This window comes from Myxine glutinosa, chromosome 1, assembly GCF_964187855.1.
Source record: "Myxine glutinosa chromosome 1, kmMyxGlut1.1, whole genome shotgun sequence".
In the NCBI taxonomy this organism is placed as follows: Eukaryota; Metazoa; Chordata; class Myxini; order Myxiniformes; family Myxinidae; genus Myxine; species Myxine glutinosa.
In genome coordinates, this window is record NC_136261.1 from 149,492,799 (window position 1) to 149,514,105 (window position 21,307).

Here is a 21,307-nt window from a genome sequence, read left to right on the forward strand (position 1 = left end):
GCACACCTCGCTCATGTTTTTCGACGATTGCGTGTTTATATCCAAGCACATCAGCCTTTTCTTCTTCTCAGCACTGCCCTTGGCACTCAATTTCTTAGGACCCATGGTTAAAACTAAGAAATTTTCCAAAATAACAAAAATGCGAAAACAAAGCAGCAGCGATATACGGCAGAGATGCTTGCACGGCAAGATAACCACGTGACCTGAACGCTCGTTGGGCCACCTAGTGGCGGGTGGCGTAAGCTCGTAACTCAGATCTCGGCTCGCATCACAAAGCAAAAATTCGACCGAGCGACGGCTCGTATCTCGGAAAACTCGTAAGTTGGTGCACTCGTAAGTCAAGGTTTCACTGTATACATATATATATTTGTGTGTGTGTGTGTGTGTGTGTGTGTGTGTGTTTCTTCATGTACTTTTCACTGCAATGCATGGTACTCAACTTAAACGATAGTCAAACCTGGAATCTGGGTGCCCCAAATCAACTTCCACTTCCCCTAAGACAGTGCTTCCCAAACCTTTTTTGTTCACGACCCAAAAATTGAAATCACATTCGCCTTGCGAGCCAAATGGTATCGGGACCTACTTGGTGCCGATACCTACAATAAAAATTGTTGGAGAAACCGCTTTCGACATGAAAACCCCCTCGAAAACCAGGATTTTGAGGAAGTTTTTCCAAGTTTGGGTCGTGACCCTGAGTTTGAGAATCCTTGCCCTAAGACAGCGTTTCTCAACCTTTGATGGCCCATGGCCCCCCTACCGAGTCACTTAACATTCGTGGCCCCCTGCCCTTCAATAAAAGATGCAGATTTCGTTTTATGAAATTTATTTACTCAGTCTTAAAAGATAAATCAAAGTAAACATTTTTCTAAGCAATACAATCAATGAGACACTTGCTGTTGGGCTTGTCTGACGAGGCCTCTTATGTCCGGCTCCGTCTTGGACACAGCAAGGCGAATATCGTTCCCAACGTCAAGACGGTTTCTGGACTTCGTTTTAATGGTCGCAAGGTCAGAAAATCCAGATTCGCAAAGATATGTTGTGGCGAATTGAATGAGCATTACGGATGCCTTCTTGCTGAGTAGTGGATACGCATCCTGAACAGACAACCAGAAGGTGGAGAGGTCTTCTTTGTTACTGAAGACCAGCTTCATTGCTTTTGAAACCTTCAACTCTGCCAGCTCCTCTGCTTCGTCTTCAGTAGGTTCAATTTTGGCGTTGAACGGGTCTTTGTGCCACGGAACATCCAACGGTGCATCGTCGAAATACGATTTGAACTCAGCAGAGAGATTGTCGAGATGTCTAGTGATGCAATCTTTGATGCTGACGGGAAGCTCAATCCTCTGCGTCTGCAGGTGCTCGTCCAAGAAAGGAAACGAGGCAGTGGACCCGGCCTTGATTCGTGCCTGCCAGACTTCCATTCTAGCAGACAGTCCGGCAAGCTTGTCTTGAACGTCACTGACTGTCACATCACGGCCTTGCAAGGACTGGTTCATTTCGTTGAGTCGGCCGAATATATCGGCCAGGTAGGCGAGCATCATGACGAACTCTTCATTGTCGAAGTGGACATGGAGGTTGTTTTCGTTGTCTCGCAGGAAGATTTCCACCTCAACCCGGAGTTCATACAGCCGAGAGAGGCATTTCCCCCTCGATAGCCAACGGACTTTGGTGTGGAACAGAAGTCCAACATGTTCCGCTCCCATTTCGTTGGCCAGGAGTTGGAAGAGCCGATGATTTTTGGCCTTTGCACGAATGAAGTTGATCACTTTGACCGCGACGTCCATGACTTCCAGCAAACGAATCGGAAGAGTCTTTGACGCAAGAGCGTATCGGTGTAGCGAACAGTGGGAGGACGTCACATGGGGCCATTCGTTCTTCACAAGCGTGACGAACCCTCCTCTGACGCCGACCATCGCTGGGGCACCATCAGTACAAATGTGCTTGAAATTCTGCCAACCGAGTCCGTCAGCTTCAAAAAAAGAGTCCACAATAGCTTTGATATCTGCCGCTGTCGTTGTGGTTGGTAGGGTATTGCAGAACAAGACCTCTTCCTTCATCTTTCCCTTTCTCTCGTAGCGAGCGAAGGCGATCAACTGGCTCTCCAGGGCGGTGTCGGTAGACTCGTCTAATTGAAGGCTAGCCTGGAGCGTGCTTTGTTTGATTTCGGAGCAAACTTGACGGCACACATCAGCAGCCATGTCGTCAATCCGTCGTCGGATCATGTCATTAGAGAGCGAAACTTGCTGGATCTTCTTTTTCGCCTCTGGTCCGATCATCAATTCCACCATTTTCTCTGTACATGGCTTGATAAGGTCCTCAGCAATAGTGTGCGGCTTCTTGCACTTTGCAATTCGGTATGCCACTTCGTAGCTGGATTGAAGAGCAGGTTTTTCTTCTGGCCGGAATCCAAATTTGGGAAGTGTCGCTTCAGGGTCATATCGTGATCGTTTCGCAGACAGAGCGTCGATATTATCTTCCTTCCTTCCGGGATGCATCTTGTCGCGATGGTTTGAAAGTTTGGAAGGACGTAGTGACGCATTTGACATCACGACCGAGCAGTGCAGACATTGCGTGCAGTCCACGCCATCTCGACTGACATTCGTGAATCCAAACTTGACATAGCTGTCATTCCATTTTCGAGCCTTCGACATCTGAGAAAAAAATTGCAAATACGAATTAATTACTTTTGTAACGGTAATACAGTAAGGTTGAAAATTAGGTTCAGAAAAGTGCTCTGGAGGGAAGGAGAAGAAAGGAAGTAGAGATGTAAAGAAGCAGAAAGAGATGGAGAGAAACTCATCTACCCTTTTTTAGAGAAGGTTAAACTCATCTACCCTTTTCACTTTGACACTATGACCGGAGACTCGTCACCTTAATTGTACATTACAAGCTTCTGCATTCTGAATCGCAGTTTTTTGGCGTCCGCTCGTGGCCCCCCGGTCGAAGGCCCGTGGCCCCCCAAGGGGGGCCACGGGCCCCCGGTTGAGAAACGCTGCCCTAAGACATCATAAAGCTCAAAGTTTCATCAGCTGAACTCCATACTTTAATGTAGCTCCACCCATTAAGGTCAGTCATACTCTTTAGCAGTACAAGGAAGGATCAGAACTTCTTTCATTCACTAGACATACTAGCAATGGTACCCGCCCCTACGGGCGGGGCTTCAATTGGGAGGCCCAAATGAAAAGTCAAATTTCAGAAATTGAAGGCTTTTTTATTTTAAACGATTTATATAAACATCCGTTAAATCATATCACATGCAAATCATCAAAATCGAAACAGTATTTGTAGAATTTCAATAAAAGCCACATCACTGTTCATATCGGTAAATATTATTCCATCATGTTTGGAAAAACTGGAAAATTAAAAAAACTGGAAATTGGAAAAATTGGGGAAAAAATTGGAAAAACAATACAGCCAATTTTACTCCAGGGGGTCCCAGGATTACCCACCCAAAATTTTGTTGCGATCGGTTCAGCCGTTTTTGCGGTACCTGGGAACAGACGGACAGACACACAGACAAACATTTGGTGAATTATAGTAAGATGACCTCTGTGACCCATAAGTCACACCCCCTGGGGCATGAACCTGGGGTCAAATCCTAAAAATCTGTTACCCATTTCAATACGTCTCCCAATGTTGATTGCATATACGAAGTTTCATCAAAAAAATGTTTTAAAATGTGCCCGTAATTGCATTTTTTTGGTATTTCACCCGAACGACGAAATTCCCCCAATCTTGGAGTTTTCACCTGGCCAGTTCCACATGGTCACTCAAGTGTTCTGTCTGCAAAAAAGAAAACTAAATCAGTAATAAATAAAAATAATAAAAATGCATGTTATGTACTTCAATATCATGAATACATTTATTTTGAAATGAATGAATGAATGAATGATCGTTTTAAGGCCATTTTCCCCGCTAGAGCGGGGGTTAGCCTTGCGGGCCCCATGACAATCATGGTTCCCTGTTTGAGGCAATGTTTTTATGGCCGGATGCCCTTCCTGACGCCAACCCTTGGTCACACTCTTACGATGCGCAGGGGTACGGTGTACCTATTCTAAACCGGGGTACACACCGGGATCATTCATCCCAGCAAGCTGGTACTCAATTTGCCGACCTCGGAATAGTCAGGGCCCTTAGGGATATTTTGGGGCCGTTTGGTTCAAATTCTTGCAAAAGCACCAAATTTGGCCCAGATGTTGCCCATGCCATACTCTTTCGATTTTTGACGGGCGCCAAGACGAGCGCCCCCCCCCCCCCCGGGGGCCCCATATTGGCGAAATACTAAATGGCCGCCACCCGGATTGGAGGAAAATCAGTTAAATAACCAAAAGGGTTGGAATCATGTATGATACCACTTTTCAGGGGTTTTCGAGGTCGAGGAATCCAATTATGATGTTATTTTGATGATTTGAGGTCAAGGTCAACCCTCAAGGTCATCTTAAAGGTCATTTTTGAGTCAAACATGTCGGTTTTTTAGTTTTTTGTCAAGATTTACGTGAGGCTCACCATTTTATGTTTCTGGGTTGGGTAATCGAACTCTGACCTTATTTTTGACAATTAGAGGAAATATTTACATGTCTATTTCCTAATTTTCAGGCATATGCAGTTCATCAGTCCAATTACAAAGGTACGGATTTTGATGTTTTATGAACTGTATGCCATATGCTTGTGTTTAATTTTTGTGCGATCATGATCCGGGTTCATGTATACATGATTGTATACATGTCATAAATATGACGTCATAGGTCATGTGACCTGGCGGCCATATTGGATTTTATGAAAACCTTAAAAATGGATCCCTGCCTTCATTTTTCGATCGATTCATTTTGAACTTTGACCACTTATAGTACGCCATGTGATTGGATGCATATCCTAATTATGATGTCATAGGTCAGGTGACATGGTGGGATGGACCGGTATGGTCCCTGGATCATACCGCCCTTGGCGCCCGTCAAAAATCGAAAGAGTATGGCATGGGCAACATCTGCGCCAAATTTGATGCTTTTGGAAGAATTTGAACCAAAATATCGCTGAGGGCCCTGACTAGAAAGATGACAGGCTGAGTCAACCCCCCTGGCGTTAATTCAGCGATCGACCGGGATTCGAACCCAGGATCCTAGGATCCCAAGCCGGAACCCTAACCGCTAAGCCAACACCAGGCTTGGAGCATTTACACATTTATTTACACATTTACACAATTACACACAACATTTACACATTTACACAAAACACATTTATTTTGAAATACAATTTTTTATTTCCTTCACATGAATTTTCAAATGTAGTCCCAAAAACAGCCACGAATGTAGAAACATCCCACAACTATGTAGGGATACAGGGCCCAAATGATACTGCTCTTACACCCTCTTGCACGTGGTGGTTTAACTACCAATTTGGTGAATTTCTGCACAACCGCTTCGGAGATAGCAGGATATTTAGACAGTTTTGTAGACTGATATTTAGACAGTTTTGTAGACAGATAGACGGATATTTAGACAGATAGATGGATATTTAGACAGATAGACGGAGCCGATTACAATATCCCCCATTTTTTTCAAAAAGCTCAAGGATAATAAATACATATCAGCTTTATATGAGTATATTGACAAAGTGTATTGTAAGAGGCCTTTATATACTGATGAAGTGTATTGTTGTTGCATTCTGCAGACAGCTAACTCAAGTAAATCAAAAATTAGTTCACAAGCTCTATATTTCAAAGTTTACAGCTATAGTAATTTTAACATAAACACAGCTAAATTTATAAAATGAGAGGCAGAAGCATGCGTTAGCGGTGACTAACAACCAGTTTGAGTGGAACATCCATTGTACTGGTTTCCACGCCCTGCCATGAGCAGAGCGAGGCTGCACCAGCCGACATTTATTTGTGGATATAGTGTGAATGGTGGGACATCCAGCGAAGCCATGTTTATAGTGTGAATGGTGGGACATCCAGAAAAGCCATGTTTACAGTGTGAATGGTGGGACATCCAGTAAAGCCATGTTTACAGTGTGAATGGTGGGACATCCAGTAAAGCTATGTTCATAGTGTGAATGGTGGGACATCCCACGAAGCCATGTTTACAGTGTGAATGGTGGGACATCCAGTAAAGCTATGTTCATAGTGTGAATGGTGGCACATCCCACGAAGCTATTTTATAGTGTGAATGGTGGGACATCCCACAAAGTTATGTTTATAGTGTGAATAGTGGGACATCCCACAAAGCTATGTTTATAGTGTGAATGGTGGGACATCCCACAAAGCTATGTTTATAGTGTGAATGGTGGGACATCCCACAAAGCCATGTTTATAGTGTGAATGGTGCGACATCCCACGAAGCTATGTTTATTGTATGAATGGTGGGACATCCCACGAAGCCATGTTTATAGTGTAAATGGTGGGACATACCACAAAGCTATGTTTATTGTGTGAATGGTGGGACGTCCCACGAAGCTATGTTTATAGTGTGAATGGTGGGACATCCCACGAAGCCATGTTTATAGTGTGAATGGTGGGACATCCCACAAAGATACGTTTATAGTGTGAATAGTGGGACATCCCATGGAGCCATGTTTATAGTGTGAATGGTGGGACTTCCCACCAAGCCATGTTGATAGTGTGAATGGTGGGACATCCCACAAAGCTATGTTTATAGTGTGAATGGTGGGACATCCCACGGAGCCATGTTTATAGTGTGAATGGTGGGACTTCCCACCAAGCCATGTTTATAGTGTGAAGGGTGGGACATCCCACGAAGCCATGTTTATAGTGTGAATGGTGGGACATCCCACGAAGCCATGTTTATAGTGTGAATGGTGGGACATCCCACGAAGCCATGTTTATAGTGTGAATGGTGGGACATCCCACAAAGCTACGTTTATAGTGTGAATGGTGGGACATCCCACGGAGCCACGTTTATAGTGTGAATGGTGGGACATCCCACCAAGCCATGTTTATTGTGTGATAGGTGGGACATCCCACGAAGCCATGTTTATAGTGTGAATGGAGGGACATCCCCCGAAGCCATGTTTATAGTGTGAATGGTGGGACATCCCACGAAGCCATGTTTATAGTGTGAATGGTGGGACATCCCACAAAGCCATGTTTATAGTGTGAATGGTGGGACATCTCACGAAGCCATGTTTATAGTGTGAATGGTGGGACATCCCATGAAGCCATGTTAATAGTGTGAATGGTGGGACATCCCACGAAGCCATGTTTATAGTGTGAAACGTGGGACATCCCACGAAGCCATGTTTATAGTGTGAATGGTGGAACATCCCACCAAGCCATGTTTATAGTGTGAATGGTGGGACATCCCAAGAAGCTATATTTATAGTGTGAATGGTGGGACATCCCACGAAGCCATGTTTATAGTGTGAATGGTGGGACATCCCACAAAGCTACGTTTATAGTGTGAATGGTGGGACATCCCACAAAGCTACGTTTATAGTGTGAATGGTGGGACATCCCACGGAGCCATGTCTATAGTGTGAATGGTGGGACATCCCACGGAGCCATGCTTATTGTGTGAATGGTGGGACATCCTACCAAGCCATGTTTATAGTGTGAATGGTGGGACATCCTACTAAGCCATGTTTATAGTGTGAATGGTGGGACATCCCACAAAGCCATGTTTATAGTGTGAATGGTGGGACATCCCACCAAGCCATGTTTATCGTGTGAATGGTGGGACATCCCACAAAGCTTGCTTATAGCACAGCTAAAATATAAGTATGTGACTGCACAAAGTCATGAAAACGTGAAGCACACAGCCACGAATGTGGAAGCAGGTCATGCTCGCCGGAAGATATGTTTTTTTTTGCGTACGTCCAGCTGCTTTGTGCATGGCTGCTGGAAGATATGTTTTAGAATCATATTATGTTCGTGGCTCATGGAACAAAAACATTTATGCCTGCGAAAAACCACAAATACATGGGACACAGGGCCACGAATGTAGAAGCAGGTCGCAATTTATCAACCGTAAATATGCGGAATCCGCAAATGTTGGGACTGCGAATGTCGGGGTCCGACTGTACATATACAGATATATGTATGTACACACACACACACAACCAAGTTTGCAAATACAGATAAAGTTAAATTTCGGCGAATTAATTAGTTTATCCAACCATATACAACATGCACGAAACAGCAGCCACTTGTGATAAGAAATATCCTAGAATGTCGATATATAAGGTTTTATAGTATGATGGACTATGCACACATCAGTAAGAAACAAAACAATAGCATTTCTGCTTACAATTGTAAGTAGAGTTATCCAATTGTATTAGTAACAGGCTAATAATTGTGAGCCACGTGTGTAACGCAACCCAACAATGTGTAATGAGGAGGAGAAAGAGGAAGTGAAGAGGGGAAGAGAGTGGGAGGAAGGAGTGAGGGGAAGCAAGGATTGGGGAGGTAAGGTGGAGGAGAGGTGGAGGATGGGAGGAAGAGGTGGAGAGGACTGGGAGAGGGAGGTGGAGAGGAGTGGGAGAGGGAGGTGGAGAGGAGTGGGGGAGGGAGGTGGAGAGGAGTGGGAGAGGGAGGAGAAGAGAAAGGATAGGGGGGAGGAGGACGGGGAAGGAGGACGGGGGAGGAGAGGTGGAGGATGAGAGGAAGAGGTGGAGAGGAGTGGGAGAGGAAGGTGGAGAGGAGTGGGAGAGGGAGGTGGAGAGGAGTGGGAGAGGGAGGTGGAGAGGAGTGGGAGAGGTAGGTGGAGAGGAGTGGGAGAGGGAGGTGGAGAGGAGTGGGAGAGGGAGGTGGAGAGGAGTGGGAGAGGTAGGTGGAGAGGAGTGGGAGAGGGAGGTGGAGAGGAGTGGGAGAGGGAGGTGAAGAGGAGTGGGAGAGATAGGTGGAGAGGAGTGGGAGAGGTAGGTGGAGAGGAGTGGGAGAGGGAGGTGGAGAGGAGTGGGAGAGGGAGGTGGAGAGGAGTGGGAGAGGGAGGTGGAGAGGAGTGGGAGAGGTAGGTGGAGAGGAGTGGGAGAGGGAGGTGGAGAGGAGTGGGAGAGGTAGGTGGAGAGGAGTGGGAGAGGGAGGTGGAGAGGAGTGGGAGAGGGAGGAGAAGAGGAAGGAGTGGGGGGGGGGGGGGGAGAGAAGGACGGTGGCAGGTGGTCGGGGGAAGGAGGATGGGGGAGGAGAAGGGGGAATGGAAGGGGAGAGAAGAGGAAGGCAGGAGAAGAAGAGGAGGAGGATGGGGGAAATGGGGGGGAATGGGATACATCTTCGCCGATGAACCCCGTGACAAACGCGACAACCCGGACAAGCATGTCTGCCAGTATCATATCCACCAATAAGCAGTGCCGGATTAAGCCTCGGCTGGCCCTAAGGCACATTTTGAAATTTTAGAGAATGGCCTGAACAATTTAAATTAGATCTCGGGCTCATGGAAATGGACCCCAGACAAAAGATGACCTGATTCATGAACAAAATATTTAATACAAAAAAAGACAAATAGTTTATGTGAAAAGAAACTACTTTCAAACTAGTTTAGTCTATACAATTTGCAGTGTATGAATATATGCATGACAAAACGCACAGATTTGGCACTTTGCTTTACAGTTTACTAGACCTTAGATTGTAACCTTGCGCGCGTTTACAACTGCAAACTCTTCAATTACGGAACTGAAGTCCAGTCCTCGGAGCAAATCACTTTCAATGCACAAAAGGGACATTTTTGTGGCCCGAATATTTGGCTGCCCCTAAGGCCTTGTCTGCCTAATGGTTAATCCGGCAATGCCAACGAGCCACACAAATAGAGTTCTAAAACTTAAAGTGCTTTTGGAATTAAAAGCAAGACTACTTGTTGAATATCCGATACAATTTGTAATTGTTTGGAAAGATAACCGTTCAGGTGGCATCGTGAATCCCTCAGAAATCGATAAATTCGAACCTGAAACGCTTCGCAGCTCCTTCTTTCTCAATGTTTCTTCCGAGTGAAAGACTACGGTCAACGGTCGTCCAAACGAGTTAAACTTAAAGCAAAACGAGTTTTCAAAGTATTTGTGAAACACCAACCAAACACGATCAGAAAGACCCTCACGGGTTGTGCCGAAGAAAAGAGCGGGAAAGAAATGACGTCACAACCGAAACGACTGTACTTAATACATTCGCGTAATTTCATTTGTCGATTATCTTGATTTGTTAAAACACGTAAACAAGCTCCAATATGTAATGAAACAATCATTCTCGAAGAAAAAAAGGAAAAGTATTTTAAAATTACATTGATTTTCTTCAGAGAACGAAGAGAGGAATTGACGGTGAGGAATTACATAAGAAAACTGTTCCCAATTATCGGGGATTTGTCCGACATTGTGACGATTTAAATCGACATATGAAGTAAACTTTGTCCTCCGAAGTCTGTATCCGAATTTTACATTGAAGTGAGAGGGCCCTCAAGCGGCCAAGGTGAGGCACGGTGTCGGAGTGTAAAACATCAATGGAGATCTGTGCGGCACAGGATATGATACCTTGACGATGCTGTACGGCGTCTACGCTGTCCGATATTCTTTTGTCCGACAAGGTGAAACAGGAGGAAGCGGGTTCGATTCTCGAGCAGACTTTGTTCGGGACGTCTAGGCAGAAAATAATAATTAAAGGAAGGGAAGAGCAGGACGTTGAATAATGAAATGGAAGAGCTTCAAACTCGAGTATATATCAGGGTATGACACAGACACAGTAACCGTAAGTGAAACATGGCAGGTTTAATACGTGGAATCAAACTGGAGGTGTCTGGAGGACACGAATTGACGGCTACAAGATGTACATAGATTATGTGATGGGAAATGGAAGTTTGGAGGAGTGTGGAATCTTATTAAAAGGTAATACTAATAGTAATAGTGTGTCGAGAGTAATAAATTTATAAGTCGAGTGTAGACTGTAGAGTGAGGTGTGTACACTGTGGAGTGTATAGAGTGAAGACGATGGATTGTACAGTGTGGATTGTAGACTGTGGTTGTTGGTTGTTTGGCAAAGTTGGCTCTTTCTCTTTTCTACAGATATTACTTCGGTTTCTGCTCCCAAGAACTTGCTGCCTGTGTAGCCTACCTCCGCCATTAGCGAGACCATGGAATACTCGACAAGCCACTACATCGCATGATTATTGTGTGGCCATTGGCAACTCAAGGGTGGGCCGTTATGATGCTTGTTTCTTCCCCTCCACTGCCAAACTCTGGAACTCTTTACCTTCCCATGTCTTTCCGAACACTTACGACCTTCCCCTTTTCAAAACGCAGATTTTCTGCTTTCTCAAAAACTCTTAGACTATTCTCTCCTTCTTTACTTTTCTATCAATGCAGCTCTTTTACTTAGGCCTGTCCTCGATGAGGACGACATAGTCTGTGCCTGGAGCCTTCTACATACAAAAAAAAACAAGCGTTACGCCTAGGTCCCCCGTCGGGGAAGTGATGTGAGTTGACAAAGTGGAACACGCAGAAAACATGCTATGATATGATATTTCGCTCACAAGGGTCAGACATACATGGAGGCGGCCATCTTGGATTTTGACGTGGCGACCCAATTTTCAATAGCGTTCTTCCTTATGCCGAGATACACCCACACACCAAATTAGAAGTTGGTACTTTGCTTATTTTTCAAGATATTCATCTCACAAGTTTCAGACATAAATGGTGGCGGCCATCTTGGCTTTTGACGTGGCGGCGGCCATCTTGGCTTTTGACGTGGCGGCAGCCATCTTGGCTTTTGACGTGGCGGTGGCCATCTTGGCTTTTGATGTGGTGGCGGCCATCTTGGCTTTTGACGTGGCGGCGGCCATCTTGGCTTTTGACGTGGCGGCGGCCATCTTGGCTTTTGATGTGGCGGCGGCCATCTTGGCTTTTGACGTGGCGGTGGCCATCTTGGCTTTTGACGTGGCGGCGGCCATCTTGGCTTTTGACATGGCGGCCTGATTTTAAACAGCGTTCTTCCTTGTGCCTAGATACACCCACACACCAGATTAGACGTCGGTACTTCGCTTATTTTTCGAGATATTTCGCTCACAAGTTTCAGACATATATATGGTGGCGGCCATCTTGGACTTTGACGTGGCGACCCAATTTTCAATAGCGTTCGTCCTTATGCCGAGATACACCCACACACCAAATTAGAAGTTGGTACTTCGCTTATTTTTCAAGATATTCATCTCACAAGGTTCAGACATACATGGCGGCGGCCATCTTGGATTTTGACATGGCGACCCAATTTTCAATAGCTTTCTTCCTTATGGCGAGATACACCCACACACCAGATTAGAAGTTGGTACTTCGCTTATTTTTCAAGATATTCCGCTCACAAGGTTCAGACATACATGGCATCAGACATACATGTCGGCGGCCATCTTGGATTTTGACGTGGGTTGCACCCACACACCAAATTCGAATGCGGTCCTTCGCTTACGCACGCACGCACGCATGCCCGCACGCACGCACGCACACACGCCCGCACGCACGCACACACGCACGCCCTGCACACATGCACGGACGGTAAAAAAAAAAGGACTGTGGATTGTAGACTGTGGATTGTAGACTGTGGATTGTAGACTGTGGGGTGTAGAGTGTGGAGTGTAGACTGGATTGTAGACTGTGGAGTGTGGAGTGTAGACTGTGGGTGTGGAGTGTGGAGCGTGGATTGTAGACTGTGGAGTGTGGAGTGTGCAGTGTAGACTGTGGGTGTGGAGTGTAGACTGTGGAGTGTAGACTGTGGAGTGTAGACTGTGGGTGTGGAGTGTAGACTGTGGAGGGTAGACTGTGGAGTGTGGAGTGTAGACTGTGCATTGTAGAGTGTGGATTGTAGAGTGTGGAGTGTGGAGTGTGGAGTGTAGAGTGTAGAGTGTGGAGTGTAGAGTGTGGAGTGTAGAGTATGGAGTGTGGAGTGTAGAGTGTGGAGTGTAGAGTGTATAGTGTGGAGTGTGGAGTGTGGAGTGTGGAGTGTAGAGCGTGGAGTGTGGAGTGTGGATTGTAGACTGTGGGTGTGGAGTGTATACTGTGGGTGTGGAGTGTAGATTGTGTAGTGTAGACTGTGGGTGTGGATTGTAGACTGGATTGTAGACTGTGGAGTGTAGACTGTGGGGTGTAGAGTGTGGAGTGTAGACTGTGGAGTGTAGACTGTGGAGTGTAGAGTGTGGACTGTGGAGTGTAGACTGTGGAGTGTAGACTGTGGAGTGTGGAGTGTAGACTGTGGAGTGTAGACTGTGGAGTGTAGACTGTGGAGTGTAGACTGTGGGTGTGGAGTGTAGACTGTGGGTGTGGAGTGTGGATTGTAGACTGTGGAGTGTAGACTGTGGAGTGTAGACTGTGCGTGTGGAGTGTAGACTGTGGAGTGTAGACTGTGGAGTGTGGAGTGTAGACTGTGCATTGTAGAGTGTGGATTGTAGAGTGTGGAGTGTAGAGTGTGGAGTGTAGACTGTGCATTGTAGAGTGTGGATTGTAGAGTGTAGCGTGTAGGGTATGGAGTGTAGAGTGTAGAGTATGGAGTGTAGAGTGTGGCGTGTAGAGTGTGGAGTGTAGAGCATGGAGTGTGGAGTGTGGAGTGTAGACTGTGGGTGTGGAGTGTAGACTGTGGGTGTGGAGTGTAGACTGTGTAGTGTAGACTGTGGGTGTGGATTGTAGACTGGATTGTAGACTGTGGAGTGTAGACTGTGGGGGTGTAGAATGTGGAGTGTAGACTGTGGAGTGTAGAGTGTAGACTGTGGAGTGTAGACTGTGCAGTGTAGACTGTGGAGTGTGGATTGTAGAGTGTGGAGTGTAGACTGTGGAGTGTAGACTGTGGAGTGTAGACTGTGGAGTGTAGACTGTGGGTGTGGAGTGTAGACTGTGGAGTGTAGACTGTGGAGTGTGGAGTGTAGACTGTGGGTGTGGAGTGTAGACTGGATTGTAGACTGTGGAGTGTAGACTGTGGAGTGTAGAGTGTGGAGCATAGACTATGGATTGTATGTAGACTGTGGAGTGGTAAAATGTGGGATGTAGACTGTGGAGTGTAGCGTGTAGACTGTGGATTGTAGGGTGTGGAATGAAGATTGTAGAGTGTGGAGTGTAGACTGTTGGGGGTGGAGTGTACACTGTGGATTGTAGAGTGTGGAGTATAGACTGTGGGTGTAGAGTGTGGAGCATAGACTATGGATTGTAGACTATGGATTGTAGATTGTGAATTGTAGACTGTGGAGTGTAGACTGTAGAGTATAGACTGGATTGTGGAGTGTAGACTGTGGAGTGTACACTGTGGATTGTAGAGTGTTGAGTGTAGACTGTGGAGTGTAGACTGTGGGGTGTAGACTGTCGGGTGTAGAGTGTGGAGTGTACACTGTGGGTGTAGAGTGTGGAGTATAGACTGGAGTGTAGACTGTGGAGTGTAGACTGTATGGTGCATAGTGTGGATTGTAGACTGTGGGCTGTAGAGTGTGTACTGCAGATTTTAGAATGTAGGGTGTAGAGTGTGAAGTGTAGAGTGTGAAGTGTAGAGTGTGGAGTGTAGAGTGTGGATTGTAGACTGTGGTTGTAGAGTGTAGATTGTAGACTGTGTGGTGTAGACTGTAGAGTGTAGAGTGTGGATTATGGACTGTGGAGTGTGGACTGTGGAGTGTAGAGTGTGGATTGTATAATGTGGATTGTAGATTGTGGGGTGTAGAGTGTGGAGTGTAGAATGTGGATTGTGGACTGTGGAGTATAGACTGTGGAGTATAGACTGTGGAGTATAGAGTGTGGTTTGTAGACTGTGGAGTATGGAGTGGTAGAATGTGGGGTGTTGACTGTGGAGTGTAGCATGTCAACTGTGGAGTGTAGAGTGTGGATTATAGACTGTGGGGTGTGGACTGTGGGGTGTAGACTGTGGGATGTAGAGTGTGGATTGTAGACTGTGGGGTGTAGAGTATGTACTGTGGATTGTAGACTTTGGGGTGGAGACTGTGGGGTGTAGAGTGTAGACTGTGGAGTGTAGACTGTGGAGTGTAGACTGTGGAGTGTAGACTGTGGAGTGTAGACTGTGGAATGTAAACTGTGGGGGTGTAGCCTGTGGGTTGTAGACTGTGGGGTGTAGACTGTGGGGTGTAGACTGTGGGGTGTTGACTGTGGGGTGTAGAGTGTGGATTGTAGACTGTGGAGTGTAGACTGTAGGGCGCATAGTGTGGATTGTAGACTGTGGGCTGTAGAGTGTGTACTGCGGATTGTAGACTGTGGGGTGTAGAGCGTGGAGTGTAGAGTGTAGAGTGTGGAGTGTAGAGTGTGGTGTGTAGAGTGTGGAGTGTACACTGTGGATTGTAGAGTGTGGATTGTAGACTGTGGGTGTAGAGTGTGGAGTATAGACTGGGTTGTAGACTGTGGAGTGTAGACTGTGGATTGTAGACTGTGGAGTGTAGACTGTGGAGTGTAGACTGTAGGGTGCATTGTGTGGATTGTAGACTGTGGGCTGTAGAGTGTGTACTGCGGATTGTAGACTGTGGATTGTAGACTGTGGATTGTAGACTGTGGAGTGTAGACTGTGGATTGTAGACTGTGGGCTGTAGAGTGTGTACTGCGGATTGTAGACTGTGGAGTGTGGAGTGTAGATTGTAGACTGTGCCGTGTAGAGTGTGGATTATAGACTGTGGAGTATGAACTGTGGAGTGTAGATTGTGGATTGTATAATGTGGATTGTAGACTGTAGGGTGTAGAGTGTGGAGTGTAGAATGTGGATTGTGGAGTATGGACTGTGGACTATAGAGTGTGGTTTGTAGACTGTGGAGTATGGAGTGGTAGAATGTGGGGTGTAGACTGTGGAGTGCAGTGTGTCAACTGTGGAGTGTAAAGTGTGGATTGTAGACTGTGGGTGTGGAGTGTTGAGTGTAGACTGTGGAGTGTAGACTGTGGGGTGCAGAGTGTGGATTGTAGACTGTGGGGTGTAGAGTGTGTACTGTGGATTGTAGACTGTGGGTGTAGACTGTGGGGTGTAGACTGTGGGGTTTAGACCGTGGAGTGTAGACTGTGGAGTGTAGACTGTGGAGTGTAGACTGTGAAGTGTTAACGGTGGAGTGTAAACTGTGGAGTGTGGAGTGTAGACTGTGGAGTGTGGACTGTGGAGTGTAGACTGTGAAGTGTGGACTGTAGACTGTGGAGTGTAGACTGTGGGGTGTAGACTGTGGGGTGTACAGTGTGGATTGTAGACAGTGGTGTGTAGAGTGTGCATTGTGGATTGTAGACTGTGGTGTGTAGAGTGTGTATTGTGGATTGTAGACTGTTGTGTGTGGAGTGTGTGTTGTGGATTGTAGACTGTGGGGAGTAGAGTGTGGAGTGTACACTGTGGATTGTAGACTGTGGGGTGTAGAGAGTGTACTGTGGATTGTAGACTGTGGATTGAAGACTGTGGGGTGTAGAGTGTGTACTGTGGATTGCAGTGTGAAGTGCAAGATAAGGTCTATTGGATCAAGGTGAGTTAATCATGTGACGTCACTGGCAAAATCCAAAATCAACACTCTAGGGATTCTTTCGACACTTTGCAATTGGCTAAAAATTTCAAATAAATTTCCCTTCAAATTAGATCATGATTAATGATTTTCCTTATGGTTTTCAGAAAAAAAAAGTGCGTTTGGGTTCCCCGACAGAACGTTCACTTTTATCTGTCCTGCTGTCTTTAAATGTCAGTTTATGATCGTGGAACAACCTAATTTCAATTGAGTGTTATATTGTGAACACGAATCGGAAAACAAACCTGTAGTTTAGTCGTACTTTGGCTCTGAATTTGTCCTGATCGCACATGGGGAAAAAGGAGTGAGATAATTTATTTAGTCTGTCTGTCTGTCTGTCTGTCTGGCTGTCAAATAAAATTGAAAATCATTCCAAACAAAGGAAGTTCAGTCATTCAAACTTCTGGGTCTCACTCTCAGCCATGATCTTCATTGGGCAAACCACATTTCAAAGTTGGCCTCCAAAGCCAGACGCCGACTGGGCGTCCTCCACCACACAAAGTCCTCCCGCGGCACACCTGAACTCCTATCCACTTACAAAGCTTTCATTCGCAGCTTCATGGAGTACTTCTCTCCTCTCTGGGATGGCTCCCTTGCCTCGCATCTTTCTCAGCTTGACGCCATGGAAACCAAGGGCTTCAAGTCTATTGGAATCTCCCATGCCAAAGGGCATCCATGGGCCTATCACTTTGCCATGGCAGACAGGTCGGTGGTCTGTCTTCCACCACCTCCTTTCTAGTCTTGCACCCTCTTCTGATTTTTTCGTGCTTGGTCTCCCCTCCAGGCTTCTACAGGGTACACTCGGTCCACCATGAACCAATTTCTGGTGAAACTACCTAAATCTAGGATCACTGCTCACCTCCGTGCATTTGTTCTTCGGCCCTCCCACCTGTTGATACAACTGTCACATTATCTTCATCCTCATTCTTCCCTTTAGGTCTTCAATACAGCTAGCTGTTCACCACCATCTCAGGTCATCCCCAATCCAAAAACATGATCTTTTATATCCTCGTTAACAACACCTCACCCCAATCCCTCCTCCTTCCAAATTTCCAGTTTTCCCTCCTGAGAGTTCCCTTCTGTATCCATCTTGTCAAACCCATGCTTCCTGTCCTTCCCCCCATTCCTCCCCACACCCATTGTTTGTCTGCCTCCCCGTCTTGGCCTTCGGCTTTGCTGTTCGTGCTTCCCCCCACTGCTGTTCCTTTTGTCTTGTTGCGTCCTGATCCGTTCAGTCTACTAGTACTATGTATACAAATTTGGGGTTTTTTTAAAAGAAGAAAGGAAACTTACTGCTTTTAAGGATGTCACAAAGGACACAAACAACAGGCACAAACTAGAACAATGTGACTGTGTCGCCAATATGCCTCCGCATAGTCCCACAACGGGTAGATGCCCTCGTTCACGGTCCTAAAACGAAACAAGTTTGATTTTAAATCCCTTCAGCCGTTTTCAAGTATCACATTTTCACCAGCCATGACAGGTTTCACATCGATCGGTGAAGCAGTTGCAGAGAGGGGATTTTTTTTAAATAGTGGCTTTCAAGCTAATATGGCTGCCACACCACGTGACATATCACCTTAAACTAGAGCAAAAAAAATCTGCACTCTGCATATGTATGGGTAGGGGATCACATTTGTGAAGTTTCGTGTTGATCGGATAAGGTTAGTTTTTCTATCCAAGATGGCTGCTAAACCACGTTACCTATGGCATCATCATTTTCAAAGTATATGCAGCAATGGTGCTAGATTATATTTATAAAAATTTGCATCGATAGGGTAAGCAGTTTCAGAGATATCATTATTTCATATTTTCCTTCAATCCAATATGGCTGCCACACCATGTGACCAATGATGTTTTCGTGATCATCTTTTAATTGCCATGCCAAGTCAATGACACATGTAACGTTTTGAGTTAATCGATTTGGTGGTTTTAGTCCAGGACCTGACTAACATATGTATGCAAATAATTTAGGAGAGGATAACTCAACTGTTATAGGCTAATATCACCCCCAGGAACAACCTGGGATGTGTGCCAAAATCTCTATCCGGGGCGAAAAGCCCGAAAATGACCACGCCCTTTTAGAAATGACCACGCCCTTTTTCATAGGAAGTGCTATTTCCGACATAGCTCTATCTTCTATACCGTTGGAGCTACAGATTTTCTGAGGTGCTTAAAATGTTCAGAATGGCCATGTTTAGAAGGTCATATATTTCCAAATGGGTTTTCTACGAGAAAATGACTAAAAAGCGTTAGGTCAACTTATTACCATACAACTACCTACATACTGGAATTGCCATATCATAGTAAAGAAAGCGAGCATTTGATTATTGTAAAGAAATTGTATTTTCAATCATACTATTATCAATGGAATGTTAACTTAAAATGAAAAAAAACAAAAAAAAAACATTACTTTAGTAGGCAGCAGTACCGAGAGAGCTTAATGTTTCAAAGATCAGCAGGGAATTTGCCCAACAGCCAACAATACAACTTTGAACACCACAATAGTACTGTTTATGTGTCACATAAACCAGGGTCGGGAACAGGAACATGAAGAGTAACACAACAGAGTCCAGTTATGAGGATGATGAGCAGTGTTCATTCAGTGATAGGGTTTTTACAACAATCACCTCCTTTGCATTTGCAGTACTTGCAACACTTGAAATCAGCTACCCTGCATGGACACCCATTCTTACGAGCACACTTGCCACACCTACAGGGATCTGGCAGGCCTTCGGGTTTTGAGATCACAATCTCAGGGACTAATAAACTGCCCCTTCTTACAAAACCATAAGACTCGGCATTCATAATCAAGGTGGCGTCTCTAAATGGGGCTTGGACCCACAGTTGCTGTTGGTAATAGCCTCTTTGGGATATGTTTTCTTGCATTAGTTGACGTGCAAGCGGTTCTCTCAAAGTCCATCTTGAGGGCATTGCTATCAAATGCAGCGACACGCAGGTCGTCAAATATCTCCAGGTCTGTTGATGGTTTGAGACACTTGACCAAGAATGTCTCCGCCATCTCTATTGTGCTTTCTGTTAGCTGTGGGCAGTCGAAATTCAGGATCAGAGAGGAATTCCCTAGTTTGCAGACAGCGTTCAGAGCTGCAAGTTTAGTTGATATCTTGCTGGTTGTATCGCACCCAGTCAGCGCATGGAGTGCTGGGAGACGCTTTGTGAGCTCGTCTCCCAGCGCTGTGCAGATATCATGGAGTGGTAATATTGATTTTTCACTCCTGAGTTGCGGACGAGCCAGAGCTCTTGGAGGCCAATATCTCTCCAATTGACTGTGATGTGGTATAACAGGCACACAAAGACATCTGTGTCACCTGATGACAGCGTCAAGGATGTAGGTCCTGACCGGTGACTTAGAATGTCCTGCACATGAAACATCATCCTGTCATCAGCTTCCTCGTGTGTGCAGTTGAGCCGAGGGAATGGAGAAGCACACCCAGCTGACACCAACCATGACTGTGGTGATATACCAAGGTATAGCGGTTTGGTGCCTTGATAATTGGTGGTGAGCCACTCAACATAGAATACCTGGAAAGCAGTTTTGCTGATGGAAGACGACCAAAAGTTCTCTAATACCACTGGAACATTTTGGTTCGGTGATATCACATCAAGGACCACCATTTCTGTTGACTTTCCTCTTCTCCCCCTCTCTCCTTTCTTGATGCTGTCCTCTCTGTAAGCGTCGAAAACGATGTGGATCTCATCACAGCTGTGCCCAGCTTTGGTGACCATGGATGTCAAGGCAATAGCAAAGTCATGGAATGTCTTGACGGGTGGATCAAGCTTCTTTAAGGGGACTTTTCTCACCATGGCCATGAAGTCGATAACTATGGCATGGGTTTGTGGGGAGGTTTCTGGCCCTTTTTTATCTATTAGTGGGCACAACTTCAGCAGCTCAGTCCCAAGTTGTGATTTGGCACTCTTCCTCAAGTAACCATCTTTGTCAACCAAGAAAAACGCAGAGTTGGTGATCTCATGCTGGAGTAGCTCCTCAACAGTGAACCCCCGGTGACGCCCATACTCAATAAACATGAGAGCTTTGATTGTCTCATCTTTGATGTCTGCTTTGGGAGCCAAATTTAAGGTGGTCTTAGGGGATGTAAACTTGATTTTGCTAATAGTTGAGTGTATCGATATCGACCTATTTCTGAGTCGATCATCGATAAATTTAGCACAAGCAGCGAGCGCTGCCCTCCTTGATACAGCACAACAACTTGTCTACGATTACGTTGGTCACAATTTCTCCAGTGAGAATATTCTTCAGCGCTACCTGGTCTTGTAGAGGACTACATACCTTCAGGAGATAATCCTCTATGTCTTGCACCATCCCAACTATCTTAGTTGCAGTACTTGGGTTGAAGTCGTGGTGAAGTGAGAGTTCTCCTTCGACATCATCCTTCATCTTCAGGAGGTCAACGTACTGGTCTTTTTTATGCTTGGTCCAATTGTAGAACTATAATCAAACTTCTTAACTAGGCTTAGCCAGGCCCTACACACGCAGGGAAAGTCTATAGGGCTAGCATAGGCCCAGGCTCGCCTAGCCCGTACTAATACTTAGCCATGGGGCCTAGCTCCTCTAGGCCTAGGTTATTCAAGCTGGGCCTAGCTAGTTGCAGTAGTAATTAATAATACTACTACACTCTACTAGGCGTACAGTAGTGCTAAGTAGAGCTTACTTGGCCTAGTCTAGCCAGGCCTAGGCCCTATAGCGAGGCAGAGTAACCCGTATAGTAGTAGGCTGGGCAGTGTAGCACACCACCACTCATAATACTAGGCCTCTAGGCGTCAGTAGACAGAGAAACTAGAAACACATAGGTTTCTCATCTGCTTATAAAATTCCATGTGAAATTAGATTCATTTATATTGAT

General features: G+C 45.7%; 1 protein-coding gene across 1 annotated transcript; it reads right to left on the reverse strand.

The window, feature by feature from the left end:
* Nucleotides 1–878: 878 nt before the first annotated feature.
* On the reverse strand, nt 879–19,446 carry LOC137429745 (protein FAM200C-like). Its single transcript, XM_078770843.1, has 2 exons — nt 19,270–19,446; nt 879–2,648 (listed from the first exon to the last, which is right to left on the reverse strand). Exons 1-2 carry the CDS (start codon nt 19,444–19,446, stop codon nt 879–881), a joined length of 1,947 nt encoding a protein of 648 aa, XP_078626969.1.
* Between the last annotated feature and the right edge of the window lie 1,861 nt (nt 19,447–21,307).